At 43.1% G+C, this 21,152-nt stretch overlaps 1 protein-coding gene across 1 annotated transcript in view; it reads right to left on the bottom strand.

Annotated features, from left to right (window-relative positions):
- neb (nebulin) overlaps nucleotides 1-21,152 on the bottom strand; it is a 78,889-nt gene that overhangs the window by 13,872 nt on the left and 43,865 nt on the right. Inside the window, exons 17-56 of the mRNA XM_031879070.1 lie at nucleotides 20,133-20,237; nucleotides 19,932-20,036; nucleotides 19,735-19,839; nucleotides 19,543-19,650; nucleotides 19,325-19,438; nucleotides 19,036-19,233; nucleotides 18,217-18,321; nucleotides 17,958-18,062; nucleotides 17,751-17,858; nucleotides 17,325-17,432; nucleotides 17,128-17,235; nucleotides 16,300-16,404; nucleotides 16,100-16,204; nucleotides 15,909-16,007; nucleotides 15,602-15,706; nucleotides 15,118-15,222; nucleotides 14,926-15,030; nucleotides 14,698-14,802; nucleotides 14,160-14,264; nucleotides 13,928-14,032; nucleotides 13,720-13,824; nucleotides 13,478-13,582; nucleotides 12,700-12,801; nucleotides 10,008-10,109; nucleotides 9,775-9,882; nucleotides 9,578-9,682; nucleotides 9,388-9,492; nucleotides 8,830-8,934; nucleotides 8,624-8,728; nucleotides 8,409-8,519; nucleotides 8,193-8,303; nucleotides 7,975-8,076; nucleotides 7,562-7,666; nucleotides 5,575-5,688; nucleotides 5,334-5,438; nucleotides 4,088-4,192; nucleotides 3,374-3,478; nucleotides 2,627-2,737; nucleotides 1,626-1,736; nucleotides 763-876 (exon numbers count right to left, since the gene is read on the bottom strand). Of these exons, the coding sequence (XP_031734930.1) occupies nucleotides 763-876; nucleotides 1,626-1,736; nucleotides 2,627-2,737; nucleotides 3,374-3,478; nucleotides 4,088-4,192; nucleotides 5,334-5,438; nucleotides 5,575-5,688; nucleotides 7,562-7,666; nucleotides 7,975-8,076; nucleotides 8,193-8,303; nucleotides 8,409-8,519; nucleotides 8,624-8,728; nucleotides 8,830-8,934; nucleotides 9,388-9,492; nucleotides 9,578-9,682; nucleotides 9,775-9,882; nucleotides 10,008-10,109; nucleotides 12,700-12,801; nucleotides 13,478-13,582; nucleotides 13,720-13,824; nucleotides 13,928-14,032; nucleotides 14,160-14,264; nucleotides 14,698-14,802; nucleotides 14,926-15,030; nucleotides 15,118-15,222; nucleotides 15,602-15,706; nucleotides 15,909-16,007; nucleotides 16,100-16,204; nucleotides 16,300-16,404; nucleotides 17,128-17,235; nucleotides 17,325-17,432; nucleotides 17,751-17,858; nucleotides 17,958-18,062; nucleotides 18,217-18,321; nucleotides 19,036-19,233; nucleotides 19,325-19,438; nucleotides 19,543-19,650; nucleotides 19,735-19,839; nucleotides 19,932-20,036; nucleotides 20,133-20,237 (4,344 nt within the window). The remainder of the gene's footprint in view (nucleotides 1-762; nucleotides 877-1,625; nucleotides 1,737-2,626; nucleotides 2,738-3,373; nucleotides 3,479-4,087; nucleotides 4,193-5,333; nucleotides 5,439-5,574; nucleotides 5,689-7,561; nucleotides 7,667-7,974; nucleotides 8,077-8,192; nucleotides 8,304-8,408; nucleotides 8,520-8,623; nucleotides 8,729-8,829; nucleotides 8,935-9,387; nucleotides 9,493-9,577; nucleotides 9,683-9,774; nucleotides 9,883-10,007; nucleotides 10,110-12,699; nucleotides 12,802-13,477; nucleotides 13,583-13,719; nucleotides 13,825-13,927; nucleotides 14,033-14,159; nucleotides 14,265-14,697; nucleotides 14,803-14,925; nucleotides 15,031-15,117; nucleotides 15,223-15,601; nucleotides 15,707-15,908; nucleotides 16,008-16,099; nucleotides 16,205-16,299; nucleotides 16,405-17,127; nucleotides 17,236-17,324; nucleotides 17,433-17,750; nucleotides 17,859-17,957; nucleotides 18,063-18,216; nucleotides 18,322-19,035; nucleotides 19,234-19,324; nucleotides 19,439-19,542; nucleotides 19,651-19,734; nucleotides 19,840-19,931; nucleotides 20,037-20,132; nucleotides 20,238-21,152) is intronic.

Below are 21,152 nucleotides of genomic sequence, written 5' to 3'. Positions count from 1 at the left end.
ACACGGTGATTGACAGGTCTCTAATAGACCATAAAGCAGGGGATGCTACTGATGAGCCCTCTTGATCAGTAAACAGAATGTGAGTCAGGTTTGAGTCATGTGTGCACAGCGGCAACACGAGAAGATCACAAACATCTCAAACAAAGAATCGGTAATAATATTATATATCACTGCCTCACTTTCAGGAGTGTTTTTTCCTGCCACAATCATATTATTCATATTCTTTTAGTGTACATTGTTTTCTGGAATTGTTGTAGTCGTGCTTGTTTGGTGTGTAGAGCTGTCCATGGTGCTGATCATGAAACTGCCACATCGCAGGTTTAGAAACCTATTTTTTGACATTCTTATAGATAAAAGGCTGCACTATTAATCACAATTAATCCATTCGGACTGAACTTTAAAATATACTGTAAATAAGCATATAATTTCAAGCTAGTCTTTTAACATATAAACCTACATAATATTAAACTATTCATTTTGATTTGTCAGGTCCCGCCCAATAAAAACCCATTATTTTCCATTTTTCTATCGTTTGGTAGGGATTATCATAGTTATGCATTTTCCTGGCCCAATATTGTTCATGGTGACGTTGAAGTAAATATTATAATTTATAATATTATAGTATATTATAAAGTCATGTCTTGTGAGGCCCCTGGTCCTCAGGGCCCAGGACTTAAGCCCCGCCCTGTTAACTACATCAACAACATATATATATATATCTACAACATTGCCCACGACATGAAAATAGGAAGTGAGTCAGACCTGACAGAGGATGTCGGTAGCGTTCCTCGCCCTCATGAAGTCTGGAGTGTCTGTAGCCAAAGCCAACATTCCTCTTCCCTTGATCTCCAGCTCCAGCGACTTCCTGTACTCTCTCTGCAAACACCACAGGTGACTCGTGTTACGTAAAAGCTCCGTTTGTTCAAAGCTGACTACTAGTGTGATTAAGAGCGGGGCTGCAAAACCAAAAAGGTCAAGGGAATGGTGACTAAAGAAGAGTTAGAAGAGATTAGGAGGGTTTTAAAGGACAGCAGAGTGTGTGTGAAGCTCCACCCAAAGCTGGAAAATAAAACAGCAGTAGTTAAAGGAAGTGTGTTAAAGCATACATCTTTTAAAAACACTTTATTTTCTATTATCTCAGTTTATCTACAGTGCTCTATCTATCATGCACTACAAAAAGCAACCTTTAACAGCATGCAGAGCATATCTCCACAAAGAAATCAATAAATTAAAATGAATTCAAGTCAAAGTAAATCTTTAAAGCCATCTTGAGCATTAAGCTTTTTTTCTTCTTGCGTCTGAATTACAGGCTGGCTGTGGTTGCATGCCGACATGTGCTATAATATAAATATAAAGAACTGCAACTAAATATGCTTTGAGTACATTTAAGGTGAACTTTTGGAATATTTATCAGACATAAAAGTATCAGAGAGAATCGTGGGAACATCAAATTCTAGAAATCACAGGAGGAGGATGCTGGAATATTAGTGATGTTATGAAGCGAGGATGAAAGTCAGAGGGATGATTAAGCTCAGTTAAAGGGGAGAACTCAGCGGATGATTGTGAGGAAAGGCACTCGGGTTGAGAGCGCGATGCCGTTCTCATCGGCTCTCAGTCAGTCGTACCTCACACAGGATTTGAGTGGCATTCCTTGCTCTCAAACGCTCCGGAGTTTCCTCCGGTAAAGTTAGCCCTTTACCCTTCACTCCCTCCTCTAGATCCCTCCTGTACTCTTTCTACAGGATGGAAGAAGAACAGAGAGACTCGGACAAAGGGAACACAAGGCAGACCAGGCCGAGGCATACAGACAGACGGCACAAAGGGACGAGATACAACGCTTGTCCCACTCTGAGCTCAAAGTCACCAAAGACTCCAGAGACCCTGAAGCACTGATAGATTCAGAGTTCAGGTCCATTATATCACTCTAAACAGTAGGCGATTCAGAGGAGGGATGAGAGGGCAACATGAACACAATGCATCCCCCTGGTTAGCCTCCGTGACTGAGGTTTGTGCAAGTTCAAACGTCCTTTGAGATGTCGGAGCAGAACAACTTCAACGGGAACAACAGGAACTATCAAATAAGAGACTTGGGATTCACCCATAATCGCCTACTGATTATAAAACAGTGAATATTACAATCAAATCAGAGACCGGAGGCATCGGTGACTTCGGCAAAGACTCCTGATAAACCACAATGTGAACCACATTTGATCAGATACGAGGAAACAAAAACAACATCATCACAATTCAAGTCAACATTTCACATTTTGCAACTCACATGACTGCATGCAGACTTTATTCTGTTAACATGAAGCTGTTAGTCGTCTTCTGATGGGGAAATTAGGAGTCCAACGTGGGAACAGGCAGAGATATAAATACAAACAAACAAACAATACTAAACTAGGGAGAGAAGAGAGATGGACTCTCATCAAGAGTTTAGGGATGGGAAGAGAATCATGCAAACAAACTGAAACCATCAAGAAAGAAGGAAGTACGTGTGAGATTAAATAAATAAGGAGGTGAAAGGGAAGAAGGACCGAGGTTGTGATGTGGTCTTAGTATGATTATAAGGAACGGGCGAGGTAGAGAGGGGAGGTTCTCAGGGATGAATCGTCCACTTAGTTACCTCACTGGCTATTTTGGTGGCGTGTCTGACATGTATCATGGCGGGGGTGACCTCCAACCCTGAGAGGTTCTTGCCCCTCATGTGCTCCTCAAAGTCCTTCTTATAGTCTTTCTATAGGCCGGAAAAGACAAAGACAGAACTCAAATAACATGCGAGCAAAGCAGCTGTTACCCGTACCCAGTTCATATCCATTGTCCTTGTGGTGACGCCGTGTTTCCAGTCGTTAAATGTGACGTAGTTGTGCATGTGTGGGGTATTTATTGAGACAAAAGTCTGGAGTTTGCCACCAGAATAAGAACAATCTGGATAAATGTTTAAGCTCATTATCGTCAAACACTGGAGCCATACGAAGGTTCAACAGACTGAGACAAATATACACTTCAGCTTTGCCATCTCTGCCCCGTGGGAGTAAGATCAAGCAGCATAATATACACAGTATATTATAGAGTCAGAACAGCGATACACACGGCGTTCACAACACATTTTACATTTTACACTGCCTCCTCCCAGTTTAATGCAAGATTTGGAAATGGGAAAGCTGATACCCAATGTACTGTCATCCACATTGTCTTGATTTTATAAACTGGCATTAAAGGCATTGTAAAATAAGAATAGCTGGACATCCAACAAGCTGAAGCACATAGATATATATATAATGTTCTTCACAGGAGCTCAGACCCACAGAGGCTTGTGATGAAGTGCTTTGTGTTTCTGAAGCTCAGAGAGGAGGCGGACGGGGTGAGTTACCTGACTCTGCATGTGCTGCGCCTCCTTATTCGTCACATATGTGGGCGTCTCAAAGTCCAGCATGGCCTTTCCCTTCTCCTTCTCATACTTCTCCTTGTATTTCACCTGCACAGCACACACACACACACACACACACACACACACACACACACAGACACACACACACACAGACACACACACACACACACACACACACACACACACACACACACACACACAGACAGACAGACAGACAGACAGACAGACAGACAGACAGACAGACAGACAGACAGACAGACAGACAGACAGACACACACACACACACACACACGATGGATTACACAACTCTTAATAATATAATGATGTAACTTGTGTTCTATGGGCATGAATGGAAACTAGTAGCTGCTTAGAAGGTAGTAAAAATACTTCATAAACTCTAAAACACAACATCAACTGCAAAATAGGAATACAGTTACAGCAACAGTCTGCATAGTTTGAATACATGCAAAACACCTAATGCTGTGTATTTAAGATTAAATCAATATTTAAAAAGTTTATAAAGTAAACTCTTAACTCTGAAAAAGAGTTAGCTTAAAGCTAATTTACGTTCCAAAGGTGCGTTACTGTTAATGACATTTCAACAGCAGCCTCCTGTACGAGCAGCGGATGAAGATTCATGAATCACATCATCTGTTTGAGCAGAGAGTAGCCGGTTCCTCAGCCGGTTCCACTTACGCTGCTCTGGAGTTCAGTGGCCTCCTTGTGATGGAGCTGTTCTGGTGAGTCAGCGATCATGTGGTAGTGACCCTTACTCTCCTCAAACTTCTTCTTGTAGCAGTACTACGGGGGGATTCCAGTAAAGTCAGACAGCTCAGAACAAAGACTCTCTGGAGTTTACTCCCATCATTACAAGTACTAAAGAAGTCTCATTATGACAGAAACACAAATAGTAACATTATATTTGTGAAAACTACGTCTGCGTATCAGGGCCATTGTAGGTAAAATAAATATTATTACAGAGCCGAGGCAGGGGGGTAATATTCAGAGTAAAAAACTTCAGATTTTGGTCGAATATTTATGAGAAAAAACTCACAAAATAACTGAAAAAATTCAATATTTTCTGAGAATATTAAATCATAAATTTGCGAGAAAAAACTCTGAAATTCTGAGATTAAATCGGCAAGTTTCTTGTTTTTGAAGCATGTGGCTTCACTTTGTGAGGTTGAATAAACCTCATCACACCACAGACAACGGCGTGTGTTGTTCCTGATGACCTCATCAAAATATACTATAAAATCTAATTCATCAATAAGGAAATAAGAGTGATTTTAGACCAGAGTCACACTATATGATCAGCAGCGGGACTTTGAAAACACATTACCATCAATCGGGTAAACTCAGAAGAAAACCTGCATAAAAACATTAAGGTTTGTCTCGTAAACCTAAAGAGAATATTCAAGTGTTTTTCTCAAAAATGTATAATTTTAAGTTTGGAAAATCTGAGTTTGTTCTCAGAATATCCCCCCCCCTCTCCCGGATCTGTAATTTATCTATCTTTACCTACAATGGCCCTAAAACACTTTGTAGAAAACATCTCTCAGCAATGTCAAAAACTACGACATGCTGTCAAAACAATAAGCGGAAATTACAAATGGTGGTTAAAAATTGTATGAAAAATGATGTAGAATCAATGGAGGAGGAGTTTTGTGTTAAGTGATCATTAACGAACTACAGGAGGAGATAGATCAACAGGAGCGGAGGTTACAGGAGGTGATGGTATGAGAGGGTCAGAGGTCAGGAGGGTGAGGATCACTACCAGATGAGGTCACAGAGTCATGGATGTGTGTGGATGATAGATGCAGATGAACCCATGAGGTGGTCAACGATTGTGAAAGTGGTGACGGAAACACTGAGTTCAGACACATGAGTCTGACTCCCAGCAGCTCCCTGTGAGCGCGTTAAAGGCAGCGCGGCGTCTTACGGTGCTGGACAGTTTGCTGGTGCTCAGGTTGTGCTGCATGGACAGAGACTCGGCCATGTCGGTCACCGGCTTGTGCAGCTTCTTCAGGTCCAGCTTGTACTTCACCTGCACGGACACATTTATCAATGAACACGTCTCACAATCTTTGATATTCAGTCATTTCCTGACATTTTTATGAGAGATTTGTAATCAAAGTCTTGCTACTCGATTGGTTTCACGTCTCAAAGGGTTGATTACTTACCTCACTAGCCAACACATTGGCATCCTTTAACGTCTGGTAAATCTTACTGTTCTTCAGGTCGTATTGTGGTCTCCTTCCCTTCATCTCCTTGTCAAACTTCTCCTTGTACTTCAGCTATTGGGGTGGATATGTGTGAGAGTTAGTGTACAGACTCCACCCAACGGGAAACATTTAGAGAACAACAAAACGCTTCTTTTTGAGTGCATAAAAAGGGAGAGTTTGGTTTACATGTTTTAGAAATGTTGCATAATGTATGACTTTAAATATTAAGACTCAAATAAATGAAGTTTGCATCCCTAGTTATACAAGAAAAAACAACTGTAGTCAAACTGTGTCTCCTATAAATCTTCTCATGCATCAGTATATATATATATATATATATATATATATATATATATATATGATGGTATGACTGTGGACTTGAGGGAGCCTGGACAAAAAGACAAAAGAGAAATCCTTAAACATTAAACAAGACTTAGAAAAACAAGTGTAAATCCAGCAGCAATATTAAATGAATCTGTTCATTTAAATTTGTACCGACGTTCCAGAAGGTCTGCACTGAAGAAGCTCCACAAAGTCCACTACCGGATACACATATGTTTTCTTGTGTAGAGAGACAGAGACAGGAAGTGAGCGGAGTGAGACAGTTCTGACGTGCAACACAGTTCACGATGCTGGAATGGAACCCGGGACGTTGTGGTAATGCGGCATGCTGCTCGGCACACAGGAATGTACCGCTGTCTTTCTCTCCATGTGTTTGTCATGTTCTTCTTGTGTTGCAAATGGGCTACAGCTGCGTTTCGTTGTTGCATAATTAGAGTCAATGATCCTTTAATATGACTCAACATGGCTCAACAAATGCAACAATGAGCCACAGTCTGTCAGGAAACCAAAGAGCGGAGGGTGCACACAATGCTAAACTGCAAGTAAAATCAGTCAGTCAACAGATGGACGAGAAGTGGACAGAAAGACGGAGCAGATGGACCGTCGAGGCGTGAACCTCCTTACATCACTAGTCACGGCACTCATTTTCTTAATGTGGCGCATCTGGGGGGTATCATAGGAAGCGACTCCATGGAGGGAGGGCTTGGCCTCCACCTACAAAGCGCAGCGAGATGAAGGGATGAAAACACACAGACAGGGACATCATGGAAGAGGACAGAGAGACGAGGAGAGGACAGGAGGACGGAGGAAGAGGACAGGTTTAAGGATGGAGACAATGATAATGAGCAGTTAAAACACGGAAATCTACTTTCATGGAGTCACGAAGACAGATTGAGACGAGGAAGATAATGCAGGAGGGAAGAGGAAGAGCGACAGAAGAGCTGCTAGTCTTATCGTTAGGCCTCCAGGCAGTGTGTGAAACACCAGAGCAGATGTTCAGCGGTCTCTAAAGTCACAAGACGATTATTTGTCACTTGCAATTGTCACTAAAATCTCTTTTAAAAGCGTACTAATGCAACTGCAGAACATTTTGAGTGTTTGCGAGAGACAACATAAATGACAGAGGTTGCGTGAAGCGAGCCCGTCTCCACGTCTGTTTGTGGACCTAAACGACTCTTTGGAGAAATCTGATCCAGCGCCTTTCAGTGAGAACCTGGATTAAAGCAGGACGTCGTCTCTCCTCTTCTTCGACACCAGGACGGCAACTAGAAGAAGCCGAAGGTCTGAGTGTCGGGTTAGCGAGAGAGGAGTATTCGTATTCTGCTGTAGAGCGAGGTTGTTGCGTTGTGTGTGTGGGGGGGTGAGCAATCGGGGGAGACGGAACCCCCCCCGATTGTCACAGGGTATTTTGCACACTGCCTACAGGACTGCTGTTAAGTATCTACCACAGCAATGCTGGTCTGACCATGACGCCCACACAGAAGACCTTTGCAGGTGACTGATTCCGGTCGTCGTGTATGATAAAAGGGGACGGTTCTAGGAGATGATAACGGTAGTGGAGGAGCAGCATGTCTCGCCTGGTTGATTTCGGGTTTTGGCGTACCTGGCTGGTCAGCTTGGACACCTCAGTGGCCAGAGTGATGTCTGGGCGGTGGACCAGAGAACCTCCGTGGCTCGCCTCCTCACGGGCCTTCTCACGGTAACCGATCTGTTCGGAGACGAGACCAGAACAAGAATCAGTGGACCGTGAAACAGACAGCAGGGGAGACTGTTTCCTGTCGTTTCGTCTGTTTGTGTGCAGGGCTGCACAACGAATCAAAAACTAATTTGCAATCACGATTTTGGCTCCCTACAAATAGATGAACATGATGGTCTGTGATATTGTTTTTATATGCAAACATCGGTTCATGTGTTCATGGCTAACTGTGGGAAGAATCAGGCTTGTGCACACTGAGATTCTGCACATTGCTGCCTGTGTGTGTGTGTGCAGCTTTTACTCATGAACTCTGTGATTACCTCACTGATGAGCTTGGCAGCCTGAGTAGCCTTCTTGATGTCGGGGCGGTCGGCCACACTCGTGTAGTGGAGGTTGGCTTTGGCATCTTTCTTGTAGGCGATCTGTAGAGGTTGTGCAGAGAAGCAGAATACAATATGCACCAAAAACACTATCCCAACGCTGAGAGTGTGTGCTGTAAAGGAAATAAATCATATTTGAGGATGAGGAGACGACTCACGTTGCTCTGACTCTTGGCCACTCCCATGGCGTGCCGAACATCAGGTGGAGCAATCATGTTGTTATAAATGGACTTGCCCTTCTCCTTCTCAAACTTCGCTTTGTACAATTTCTGTAAAGAAGTAAAAGAGGAACGTCAGGGACAGCCGCACCAAACAAGTCCAGGACTACGAGACGGCTGAGCTCCTGTCAGCCAGATGAAGGGGAGTCTTTGTACCTTGCTGATGAGCTTGCTGATCTCCTTGCTGTGAACAGTGTCACGAGTCTCCGACAGGGTGGTGAACGAGCCGGACTGCATGCTCTTCTTATTGGCCGCCTTGTATTTGCTCTGAGGATGAAAATTCATCACAACACATGTAGAGTTAAAGTCATAACATGTCTTATTCTGAACATAAATGATAACTGGCTGCCTTTTGACTGAAGGAGACGTACCTCTGACGCCAGAGAGCGCACAGCCTTGGCATGCAGGATCTGAGGAGTGTCATCAACGGCGATGTAGTGGCCCTTTGCCTTCTCGTACTTCTCTCTGTACTTCAGCTGGAGAGCAGCAGCAGACAGTGTCAACAAGTATCAACATTCAATTATGAAGACAGTTGAGGTAATGACATGTTTATCTTAGAAGACGTGGAGAAACTCACCTCGCTGGCCATGTCTGTGTTCTTCATATTATGGAGGGTCAACCTGTCGTCCACGACGGGGATCACACAGCCCTTCATGCTCTCTTTGTCATACTTGTACTCAACCTGTCGGTGAAACGACGTGAGCAGAAATATCATTCATCATGTCTCATAAAACAGGGAGGATACAGTTTAAACAGGCAAAAGAAAAGAGATGATTTATTTAGAAATAGATCAAAGCAAATATATATTTATATATATATAGGGTTATGTTAAGACTTTGCTCTGAGCACTACTAGCAGTCCAGATACATGAAGAGATTTATAGATACGTAACGAGACTTTAAAATGAATTGTGTCAAAGGAGCCTCGTGGATGTATTTCGGGGTCCTTTGCAGGAATTCATTTTGCCGGAGATAAAAGCACGAATCAGTTTCTCCAAGTCTTGTTTCATCGTTCGGTCCCTGACTTTGTGTTCAAGGTGATGAAATGCTGATCTTGCTATTGCTTCTTTTAAAACAACACTGTTGGATGTTGTTGGAATGAAAAACCAGAAGAAGAAGAAGAAGCATCATCTCACATCACTCTGCTGCAGGGAGTTCTTGGCAGCATTGAGAAAGTCGGGTCTGTCTGCCGTCCAGATCCACTTGGCCTTGGTCGCTTCGTACTTCTTCTTGTAGGTAAGCTAAAAAACAACAACAACATTGAATGAATATTCTCAGGTGTGTTGAGTTTGAATGACTGCTGGCTGAATCACTGAAGACGCTCACATTGCTGTTCTTCTTGTAGGCCTCCTTGGCGGCACGGATGGAACGAGCCTCGGGGTCGATGTTGATCTGGGCTTTGCTCTTCTCATAAACTTCTCTGTACTTCAGCTGCAAGATGCATGAAAATAAAACACCATCAAACACAAACACACGTGTTTCATATTTCATAACCATGTGCAGCAAGTGTGAGCGTGACCTACATTGCTGGTGATATCCTTGACCCTCTTCATGTGCTGCTGGTGTGGAGTGTCAAAAGGTAAGGTGTAACCCTTCGCCTTGGTCTTGTTGTACTCCATCTTGTAGATGATCTGAGGAATAATCGTCATCACACATTCAGGAAAAGATTCAAAAGACACCAAACATAATGACATAATGAAGCACTTTTCTGTCTGATAGAAACATTCAACCCTCTGAAACAGATTCAAAAACTCACATCTGTGATTTTCTTGCTGCGTTTGTGGGCCTCGTAATAGGGAGTCTCCAGAATCGAGGTGAACTTGTCCTTGGCCCGTTCGTACTGCTCCCTGTACCTCCACTGATGGAGGACGATGACGTGCAAACACCAGAAAGTTAATGACGCTCAGACAATCCATTCACCGCTGTAATCATTTATGTGTATTCTGACAACGTGTTAAAGTAAAGACAGAAAACTATCCACGAAAAAGGTGAAAGAGACGTCGATGACAGACGGTGACGGACAAGAAGTCACATTTAAATCATGTCCTCCTCCGAGTCAACTCAGATGAAGAAGTTTCTGTTGTTACATAATAACACTAAAGAGTAAAAACAGACTCTTTTGTTTTTCTTGGATAGTTCTCCAGCTCAATAAGATTAAATCAGACTTAAAGACTTATACAGTATGTTTAATGAGTGAAGTGGTGACGTGCACAAGTTTATGAAAACATGCTTTATGGAACATGCAGAAGGGAACATGTAGAGGGATTTTCCTCTCCAAGATGAAGATGAAGACGAGGACACGTGTTACCACTATTCAGTCGTGACCGTCTGCAGAGTCCACGGAGCTCCTCTCATGCAACAGCTCCCTGAATCTGAGGCTTCAATACAGACGAGGCAAATTCAAATTGGCACATATGCATGTTTGACTTGGAGCTATCACCTCCTCAGAGTCTTTTGGCAGCTAAAGTTTGACTTTGCAAAAGAACAACCGCGACGCTATATTGGTTGGAATACTATGAATTGCAGCAATAAACACTCTTCTTAAACTCTGGACATCTCTGCACTGGACGATTGGTAGAAGGTGGAACTGAGAATATTCCTTCTGGAAAAGATGTCGAGGGATTAATCAGGATATGAGAACCGGTCTGGGTCCCGGTGGACCCCTCTGGACTAGACTTTGTTCTCCCTACTCAACGACACCAGCAGTGACTACAGCTTAACCTGGTCATGTAAAACGTATGTAAATACGTTAGCGTGGTGTTTGTAAAGTTGTGACTCCTGCTCATTTAGAGTCGTGTTTTGTTCAGCTTGTTTTATAAACTATTAAAAAAAAGGATTTGTATTTATTTGGACCTGGAAGTAAATGTAATTGTTGCCGGAATCTCAATAGAAAAAGGTCATAAAAACACCTTATGGGAATAAAACTGCTGAACCAAATGTGAGTAACTGTATAACAGGTGACTAATGTATAGATACATAATATCTTCTGTCTCTACAGAGTCTGTAATGCTGCCTCCGTCTGCTGGTGCACAGATACTACCCTTGTGCTCAGTGTCAGATAAAGATCAGGCTTCACTGATGTTATTCGTATGACAATAGATTTGTTGAATTAGATTCCAGTGGTGGCGACGTAGGATTGTTTCCAAACATTTCCAATAACTACAGAGAGTTACATTAAGTCTGAGAGACAGAAGTTATTTAAAGACAGATGTAATCATTTTCTAAACTCATGTTTTTATCTAACGAATTATTCTGCTTCAATCCATATTTGGTGGATTTTAGCCTTTTTAGCCTTCAGTCAATACCGACAATAACAAAATATGTATTTTTTATCAGCTTCGTATGTCCAAAAACATTCGGTAAAGTCCTTAAAGGTTCAATAATCAACGAGACATGAAGAGGAGAGGACAGGTGATGGACGGATTACTGCATGAAGAGAATGGTGGAATGTGTGGAAGTTAAAGTGTTTGAATGGAGGGAAGTAGTTTCTACGAGAGGATGAGCAGAGAGAGGAACAAAGTGAGCTGGTGACACAGGGATCACGTTCTGCTCGTCACCACGGGTCACTGCTCTGTGTCCGTTTACCTTACTGCTCAGAGTGGACTGGTAAAGGGCTGCGAGGATGTCAGTGCGCTGAAGCTCATTGCAACCGCTCTTTAGCAGATCCTTTGCTCTGGATTTATACCTTGCCTGTTCACACACACACAAAGCATGCCAAAGTTGAGGACACGTGAAGATAACAGCAGGAACACTGGGAGGACTGGAGCAGTGCTCCGGAGATCCAAGTGTGACGGAGGAGCTGTTTGTCCTCATCTGTGCCTTCAGAGGGACAGAAATCTATATATTCGTAAGCTGGATGAACAAATGAAAGAGTGAATATTAAGTTCTATTTGGCCTGCCAGATGTTTCTAGAAAAAATTATAATCATTATCCAAAACATTGTTGTTTATGTTTTGTGAGTAAAAGATGTAGAACTCCTAATTATCAACTGTTGGAAGTCAGTTTGCTGCCAAAGAAGTGAGAACAAAATGGAGAGGCAGCGGCACATGGAAATAAATTAAAGGACCAAAGGATCCTCGTACCATTTGGCATCTTAACAATATAATATAATACAATCTGTGTTTGCTTTTGTCTTGTGGCCCAACATTAAGTGTCAGATTTGGCCTTTAAAAGGAAAAAGGTTCGGGCACCCCTGGATTAATCCGTCTCTCTCCGATGGCACAGATAAAGGAGAGTCCTGCTCACTCAACAAAGCCGTCCGGCTGCTCTTTGAGTGGCGCCGCTTTACGACCTAAAAGAAAACAGACGGACCCACAAAGAGAGAAACATGTCGCATTGGAAGCTCTATCATGCGACGACCTCATGCACCGGTGCTGGAGGTCTGCAGGACCGGACTTGCAGCGGAGGAGGCGGGCCGGGTTGGTACGCAGCAAGGAAGTGACGTTTACCTGGCTCATGCTGTTGTTGGCTCTGGCCAGAACGTATCTCGGATCGTCTTTCGTTATGGTGAACTTATCCTTGGTTTTCTCATAAGTAGCTTTGTAGGATCTCTGCTCAGGACGTCAGAAGGTAGTTAAAGACAAACGCTTTCATGTGACGAGGCTTTCTAGTGCTGGAGTGAAGTACAGTTACCTGAGTATTTACATCTTCTGCTACTTTATATTTCCACTCTGCTACATATTGTTCCTTTTACTACATTTATCTACACTTATAGATACTTTGATGCAGTACCAACATATACTTCTTATCTACCGTAGTATACAAAGTATCTCATTACAACTGGTCTCAATTAAGTCTATTTGTAGTGTTAAAAACTAAATATTAAAACATTCTATCATAACATTACATTTTGAAAGGAGAATACTTTTGATATTTAAAGTACATGTTACTGATTATAATGGAGTACTTTAAACTGTGGTGTTTCTAGGATCTGAGTACTTCCTCCACCGCTGAAACAAGTTGATATAAAGAACATTAGACACATTTCTATACACTTGGTATTATGGTTACCTATAAAAAAGAGCAGGTAATAAACATTTCAGTCAATAAACATGATAATAATAATACTATGAATTCACAATCTTTTACCTCCAAGCTGAGAGTCCAACAGAGATGCACAGAAACAGAGAAGTGGGATTAAAATATCTACTTTACAAATGAACTACAACAGAGTAATCATAACGATGTTATAATGATTGCATTGAGCTTCAGACTGAGGGCACTCACGTCGTTGATGAGGGTGGAGGCGTACTTGGCAGCCTGGAAGAACGGACTGTCGCAGGTGTACTTGAAGTTGTCTCTGTTCTTCTCAAAGGAGGATCTGTAGAGTCTCTGTTAGCAGGAAGCGAAGCGCTCGTTAGGAACACGCAGAGGAATACACGGCTCCGTTAAAGGCCCCTTCATCTAGCACAGTGAAGAAGCGTATTTGTATCCAGTGCTCAAAGTGGCTTCTCCAATAGATCCCTCACCCCGCTGTACAGCATCTTGTTCCTCTCAGCCCGGACCAGCTCAGGCGTGTCCCACACGTAGCAGCCGATACCCTTCAGCCACTCCAGGTCCTCCTTGTACTTCACCTACAGGGGAACATAATAAAACAGGGTTTTTATTCAAATATCAATGACCCTCTTTGGTATCTGCTGTGGGAGTGAATATTTCAACACTGGGCTCATAACTCACGGTGCTGGCGTTCTCGTTGGCAACTCTGCTGATGAAGAACTCAGGACGGTCGGGGATGGACTTCCACGTTCCCAGAGTGTTTATGTACTTCTCTCTGTATTTCACCTGAGGAAGAGGAACAACAGAAACAGTAAGAAAGCTGGAAAATGATCTTAAATGTCTCCCTAACGTGGTCTAAATATAAGATGAATGAATGAATATAACAATGGATCAGCTGGTGTCCACTGCTGACCTCGCTGATGTCATCGGTGACCCTGCGGTGGTAGGAGAGGTTCAGAGCGTCCTTCACCGCGTGGCAGTGGCCCTTAGCGAGCTCAAAGGTCTCTTTGTAACGCAGCTGCAGATCAAACACAAACACACAAACACATCATCCACAAGCAGTTTGAATTCAGACATATTGTAAACACTTTGATGGTATTTATATTTATATTTCTCTTCTGTTCTATACGTCTGTTGTTAGATTTGTTCTTCTTATGTTTATGTTATGCACCGGTACACCAAAGCAAATGCCTTGTATGTGAAATCCTACTGAGATGATAAAACTTTTCTTTTGTTGCATATCAACAAACATAAAGTCAAAAGACGCACACTCGGAAAAACTAATACAATCAAACATAAAATACAATAAAATAACATTCAAAATAAATAAATGAAATCAGATCATTTAACAATTCCCATAGTGTCATTTGAAATCCTCACACTCACACACATGTTCACTGCTAAAGGGAAGGTGTATTCATCATGAAGTGCTCTGAATGTGAGGAACTCACATCACTGGACTGGAGGTAGGCTTTCTTGGCCCGGATCAGGAGAGGCGTGTCAGCGATGGTGGTGTACCTGTGCTTCATCTTCTCATACTGGTCTTTGTATTTGTTCTACGGGAAGCAAAGAGAGGAGAGTTCAATCGTACTTGTTACATCATCACTGACATTGTTAACGTATACTTTGATTCTACAGGCGATGAAGGTACGATGGGAAGAAACGAGGAAAAGACTCACATCACTGCAGATGACTTTCATTCTTCTGGCGTGGCCCATGTTTGGAGTTTCACTCTCTTGAGTGAAGTGAGATCTCTCCTTACTGGCCACATTGGTGTACTGGAACTGTAGAGAAACAGATACTCATTAGACCATCAGCGAAAGAAAAACACATCCATACACCCAGTGAGGGAAGGTGGGTTTAGAACTTGCGTTGTTCGTCAGCTGCTGGGCCCATTTGGCTCTCAAGATGTCCACAGAGTCCAAAGTGGTGGAGACCTTCGCCATGTCCTGCTTGCTCTGGGCTTTGTAGATCATCTGCAAATAGAGGAGCAGAAAAACAAGTCTCAGATGTGTCGCCATGTTGGATTTCTGACAAAACTGATCTAAAGAGAGAACCATAAGGTGCATCTCTGGATGGATGCTGACTCCTCCAGCTCATAAAGAATTCATAAACAGTTACTGATTACTTTGGGTTCCACTCAAATTGAATTGCTCCCAATTTTAAACCATTGACTGATAATAAATAAGATAAAACAAAATCATCAGACTAAAAAGATATTAAACATGTACAAATAAAACAACAGCCCAGTAAATCTGGGACCTGAGTGAATTAAACCACATTTTGCTGTTTCCACCAATAAGACGATAAATCAACCAGGACTGAAGTCTGACTATAAAGCGATAAACGACTCACGCTGCTCATGTGGGTCTTCAGCTCAGTCACTCGTTTGTACTCTGGCGTGTTGAGGACCACGGAGAAGTTGGCGAGGTTCTTCTTGGCCTCCACCGGGTAGGTCACCTATAAAACACAGGATTTCATATGTGCAATGAAGTGAACTCAAACATTCACTTTGACAATATTCTACTTATTTATTACGTCTCTGCTGATGCCTCCTGTTGTTGCACTATCCTCTTTGCTGCTGTAATACTTTAGATCTGCGCTGTGGCACTAATGAAGGATCATCTTCTCTTGAATATTAAATGAATACTGAAACACGCACCCTTTGCTTGGTGATGTTGCGGATGTGGATCATCTCTGGGGTGTCGTACAAGAAGCAGCCGAGTCCTCTCAGCCACGACAGATCCTCTTTGTATTTCAGCTACAACAAAACAAACAACAAAGATTTCAACCGACAGTTTCATACTAAAGTTTTAGAGTTACCTCCATGTGTCGTGCGTCTTGTCGTCACACCTCGCTGGTGATCTGGTTGACGTGGTAGCAGTGCATCAGCTGGGGCGTGATGGGCAAATTGATCAGCTGGCCTCTGGTGTTGTAGTATTTCTCTCTGTAGCACAACTGGAAATGAGACGGGAACAAAAAGGCAGAATGATGAGAAGATACCACTCATCAGGTGCACAGATGACGTGAGTTGTGTGGAAGCGGTTCCCTACGTCGCTGATGTGCTTCTGGTTCATCTTGACTTGTCTGATATCCGGAGTGTCGTAGGTCGTGTGGATCTTGTCCTTGTGCTTGTGGTATTCCTCCCGATACAGACGCTGTGGAGGACAGAAGGCAGCACATGAGAGTGTTTTATATCTAGCGGTGCAGCGGATCATGAAAGTCACGGTTCGGTTACGGTTAGCACAAAAGAAAAAAGGATTAAATATTACTTTTAGATCTCTGATCAAGTGTTTTTGCCGCTGATACTAAATGATGATCATTGTTTATCCATATCTGCAGATTCAGATCTCTTTGTTGTTTGATTACAGCAGCTGGTCTACAAGGATCCAGCATATTGATATTTTAACCACCGTCCCAAAAATCATTTCAACGCTCTGAAGTCAGTAAACAGTCAAAATACTGAATGTTGTACTTTTACTTTGTTATAGTCATTTATAGTGTTTTTTTTTCTTCATAAAAACACAACATTCAAATTGTATTTTTATTCATTAAAATGAATCTAGTCATTGTTATTTTTGAATGATGTATTATAATGTTCTTAGAGCTCGTGTTATGAAGTTAAACAGCTCATAATTCATCTCTAATATCTATTTTATATTCATGTGAAAACCTCCATGAAGTCCTGATCACATATTTTACTGAATATTGGAGAACGATCGTCAGTGAACCTTTATTTACACTGTGATGGTTAACGATGAACTGTGTGATTGATCTGAGGTTCACTGTGTGATGAAGCGAGAGGGGATCAGCACGGATCCACTACGATCTGTTACCTCACTAGTTTTATCCAGTGGAAGAGAAGCTGTGTCTCATCTTACGTTGTTGGTGATCTTGTTGGCCTTCCTTGAGTTGACGAAGTTCACGCCCTCTGGGTGAAGAGTGTAGGCCTTCGCTTTCATCATCTCGTAGGCTTCCTTGTACTTCACCTGCACAAATAAAGCAAAATATGATTCAGTAAGATAAAAAAAGAAAGAAACTCCATTAGCAAACAAGTTCTGTGGATGGTTGTACTTACACAGCTGGTGACGACGCTGTTCATCTTAGCCTGCTTGATGAGAGGGGTGTCGTGGGGGAGCGAGTAACCGGTGGGCATCTGGTTCTTGTTGGCCTCCTTGTACCAGTTCTGAGAGAAGACAAGACAACAAGGTGAGACGGGACGTTAGAGAGTCAGAGGGTGTTTGAAAAACAACCCATTGAAAGGTTGCTTCAGTGCCTATAGGACCCCTAGATTCAGGACTGGTCCAGGACCCACAGGGGGTTTATTTGGGTTTTTCCATCGTCTCTAATTTAACATTTTCATCTGCAGTACGTCTTTTAGCCACATGAGATATAACATTAAATCTGTTTAATTCATAGATGAGGCCTGTTGTGAACGGTGCTATATGTATGAAGTTATTGTCGTTATTTCTGAAGGCTGAACATTAGGGAGTGTTGTTCTTACATCACTCTGGATGTAGTTGGCCATGCGAGCCCTCTCCGTGTCGACGGTCACAGCCGGAGCCGTGTTGGTTCCCTTGATGTTGGCGTTGTAATCGTAGTGGTAGTGCAGCTGGAAAAAAGAAACAGAAGAACAAAACGATGAGATGTACGGCCATGATTTTCTTTTTGATATTTAGATATTTTTGGAGTAAGTAAAGATTTCACTTACCTCGCTCAGGTTCTGAGAGTTCTGCTTGGACGTCTTGTACACTGGAGTGTCCGTCACCACCGAGTACTCCTTGAAGGACTCGATACCTTTGGCTCTGTACTTGTTCTGGAACAAAAACACATTAAACACGAGATGTTTAAAAAGTCTACGGAGGATTCATTGAGGAAGGCAAGAGGAGGACAGAAACCAGTGGAAAGATGAACAGACAGAATCACTGAGGGAGGATGTGAGGTGGAGTGAATGTGTCCTGAGTGCTGACCTCGCTCTGGAGATCACCGGCATGCTTGACGCGGAGGATCTCCGGCGTGTCCCAGGCGTAGCAGCCGATTCCCTTCAGCCAGTTCAGGTCGTCCTTGTAGAAGATCTGTGGAGAGAACACGAGAGAACACACACCGTACCTTACTTTGTGTGTTTGTATTGCAAACCAGTCAAAAAGTACGGAAACTAGCTGAAACATGAAGGGCTGCTACTTTTGATTTTTACGTTATGTTTTATTCATTAAACACAACACTCAGGAGAGAATTCACAAAGAATAGTTTGCAGTAGCAATCAGATTCCCAAATAGCACAAACTTGCCCATAAAGTTTTGCAGCTGAAGGAATAAATGTGTTTATCTGGTCATGAAATATTTTGGAGAATAATGCAACGAACACGTGTTGAGCAACAACGCCTTTATGCATGCTAGTGTGTAAACAAAGCTTAAATGCATGTTGCTATCAGCGCTGATCTTTGTGAATTGGACAGTTTTTTTGCAATGAGGCTTATTTGAATAGAAAAGGGTCAATTTTGCGCCAAATGTCTGCATATGAACTAATTTAAATACCAGCAAAAAGCACAGAATTTTTAATGTATTTTTTAATATAGCAAATAAGAAGACGGCTGGTCAACTAATAACGATAAAGTTGCCATGTTATAACAATATCTTGCATTGTATAAGATGCTTAAACAGTGCTATAAAATGCAAGTTAAATAAGAAGGTATAGCATCATAAACTATATGCAAGAATATGGCTGTCCCTCTGACCAACCTGCAGCTACTGATGCATGAGAAGCAGAGAGGATGGAGAGTAGTTACTCACGTCGCTGAGCTGCTCGTTGACTTTGCGTGCCTGGGTGTACACCTGCATGTCAGGGAGGCAAATCCACTGATGCAGGTGCTTGCGGTAGTTGATCTCGCTGACGCTGGACTGGGTTTTGCGGGCAGACAGGATCGCCAGCATGTCTGGTGGGATATGGTTCTTGGCCTTGCACTTCTCGTAGTTCTCCCTGTAGAGACGCTGTAAAGACGGACAACCCCGGCTTTATTCGCCTGTATCCCTCCTCGTTAGAAGAAAATGCAGATGAAAGGGCTCGACAGATTCTACTTACGTCCAGGACCAGCTTTCCAGCTTTGATGCAGCGAGCGGTGCCGGGATCGTCCTCCAGAGACTTGGGCAGACTGTAGAGGGATTTGAACTTCTCGTACTCCTCCTTGTACTTCACCTAAAAAAAAAGAAAAAAAGGGGCCACGGGGTTTCATATTGTGTGACTTAAACATCCAAGCGCAGTGTTAAGTATGAGGTGGAATGAATAGAAGTTAAACTCACGCCGCTCAGAATGATCTTCTGCTGCTTGGCATGCTGCAGGGCGTGTGAGTCGGGTGGAATCTGGTAGCTCTTGTCTTTGATTTTGTCCCAGGTGGCGCTGTACTCTTTCTGTTGACAGAAGACCCCAAAACACATTACGTCATTGCACGTGCCGACGCCGTTTACAAAGCTTTAACCGTGACCTTATCTTACTTTGCTGAAGAGGTGCTTCAAGTTGTGGCATCTGGCGTAGTCGTGCGTATCCAGAATGGTGGTGTACAAGTGCTTCCGCTTATGATAAGTCTCCCTGTAGTTGAGCTGTCGATGACAAAGTGTTGAATTAACGCACTCAATCAGGCACTTCAAACTCAAACGTTATATTTGTGTTTTTAAAAGTGCAGCTCACTCACATCACTGGCCCAGGTGTTACCCAGGACAGCAGTCACGTAGGCCGGGGTGTCCGTCACGATGGAGTAATTGTTGAATTCTTTCTTGGCCTCATGTCTGTATTGAAGCTGAAAGGGAAAACGTGACACGGGTAAATATAGAATTAAAGTTAATCATATGAACATGAATAACGTTTCTGACGGCTCTTCCACGCTGTTACTCACTTCGCTCTGCAGCTCGTAGGCCTTCTTGGCGCGGACGATCTCTGGCGTGTCCCAGACAAAGCAACCCATCCCCTTCATCCAGTTCAGGTCCTCCTTGTAGAACACCTGTTGAAGCAAAATGACATGTTCAATAATGGAGAGAACATCTGAATTGGGATTTCTGGATATAAGCTGCTTGTCAAAACAAATAAAAGTCTCACTTCATGAGAACAACTCCAAGATTTCGGGCTGCAAAATAGCTGCTCTTACAATAGCTCTCAATTTTTAAAGATCCTAAAGATACTACAAGGAACTTTAACTTAGTGTTGATTCTGGCGCCCCCTGTGGACTAACGTGGTAGTGTCTCTGAGCACCAGACTCTCTTTAGAAAACCTCTCAGTCTACTGCAGCAGGTCTGACAGTCTGCTCCTCTCAGTCCTGGTTCTGGTTCTCCCGTGCCTCCCGTCCCTCCAGCGGGTCCAGCAATACGTCCTGGGTCTCCAGCAGCGTGGTATCGGTGTTCACTCCCAGAGAGGAGAAGCTCTGCTCCTGGAGGAGGAGGAGGAGGAGGAGGAGGAGGAGACGCTGCTGCTGCTGGGAGCTGAGCTCTCCTCCTCCCTTTGGAGCTCCGACTGCAGGTCCAAGGCTGCAGGTGAAGCCGGATCTGGGTCAGTCCACGGTGGACCGGTCTCTGCTGGAGGATCTGGGTCTGTCCACGGTGGACCGGTCTCTGCTGGAGTCTGAGCTGAAGGAGGTTCTGGTGAACCTGCATGATTTCATCTGGTTTCATCAGAATCCGACCCGGTGGCTCCGATGACGAGCATTAAGAATAACTCTATAGAAACAGACCATCTTCTCTCTGATGGTCTCTGTACTGATGGAGGTCTGATAGAGGACCAGGACTACACTGAGACTGGTTCATATAGAGGATCAGGACTACACTGAGACTGTTTTATAACCAAGTAAATGTTCCTCAAAGTAACTTTAAGAGAGCTTTCATCAAATACCAACCACATATCATATATATATATATATATATAT

The sequence above is a fragment of the Anarrhichthys ocellatus genome, unplaced genomic scaffold (genome assembly GCF_004355925.1).
Source record: "Anarrhichthys ocellatus isolate YVR2014 unplaced genomic scaffold, GSC_Weel_1.0 scaffold223, whole genome shotgun sequence".
Lineage (NCBI taxonomy): Eukaryota > Metazoa > Chordata > Actinopteri > Perciformes > Anarhichadidae > Anarrhichthys > Anarrhichthys ocellatus.
The sequence above is the reverse complement of the archived record's forward strand: the minus strand, read 5'-3'. Positions and strand labels throughout refer to the sequence as shown.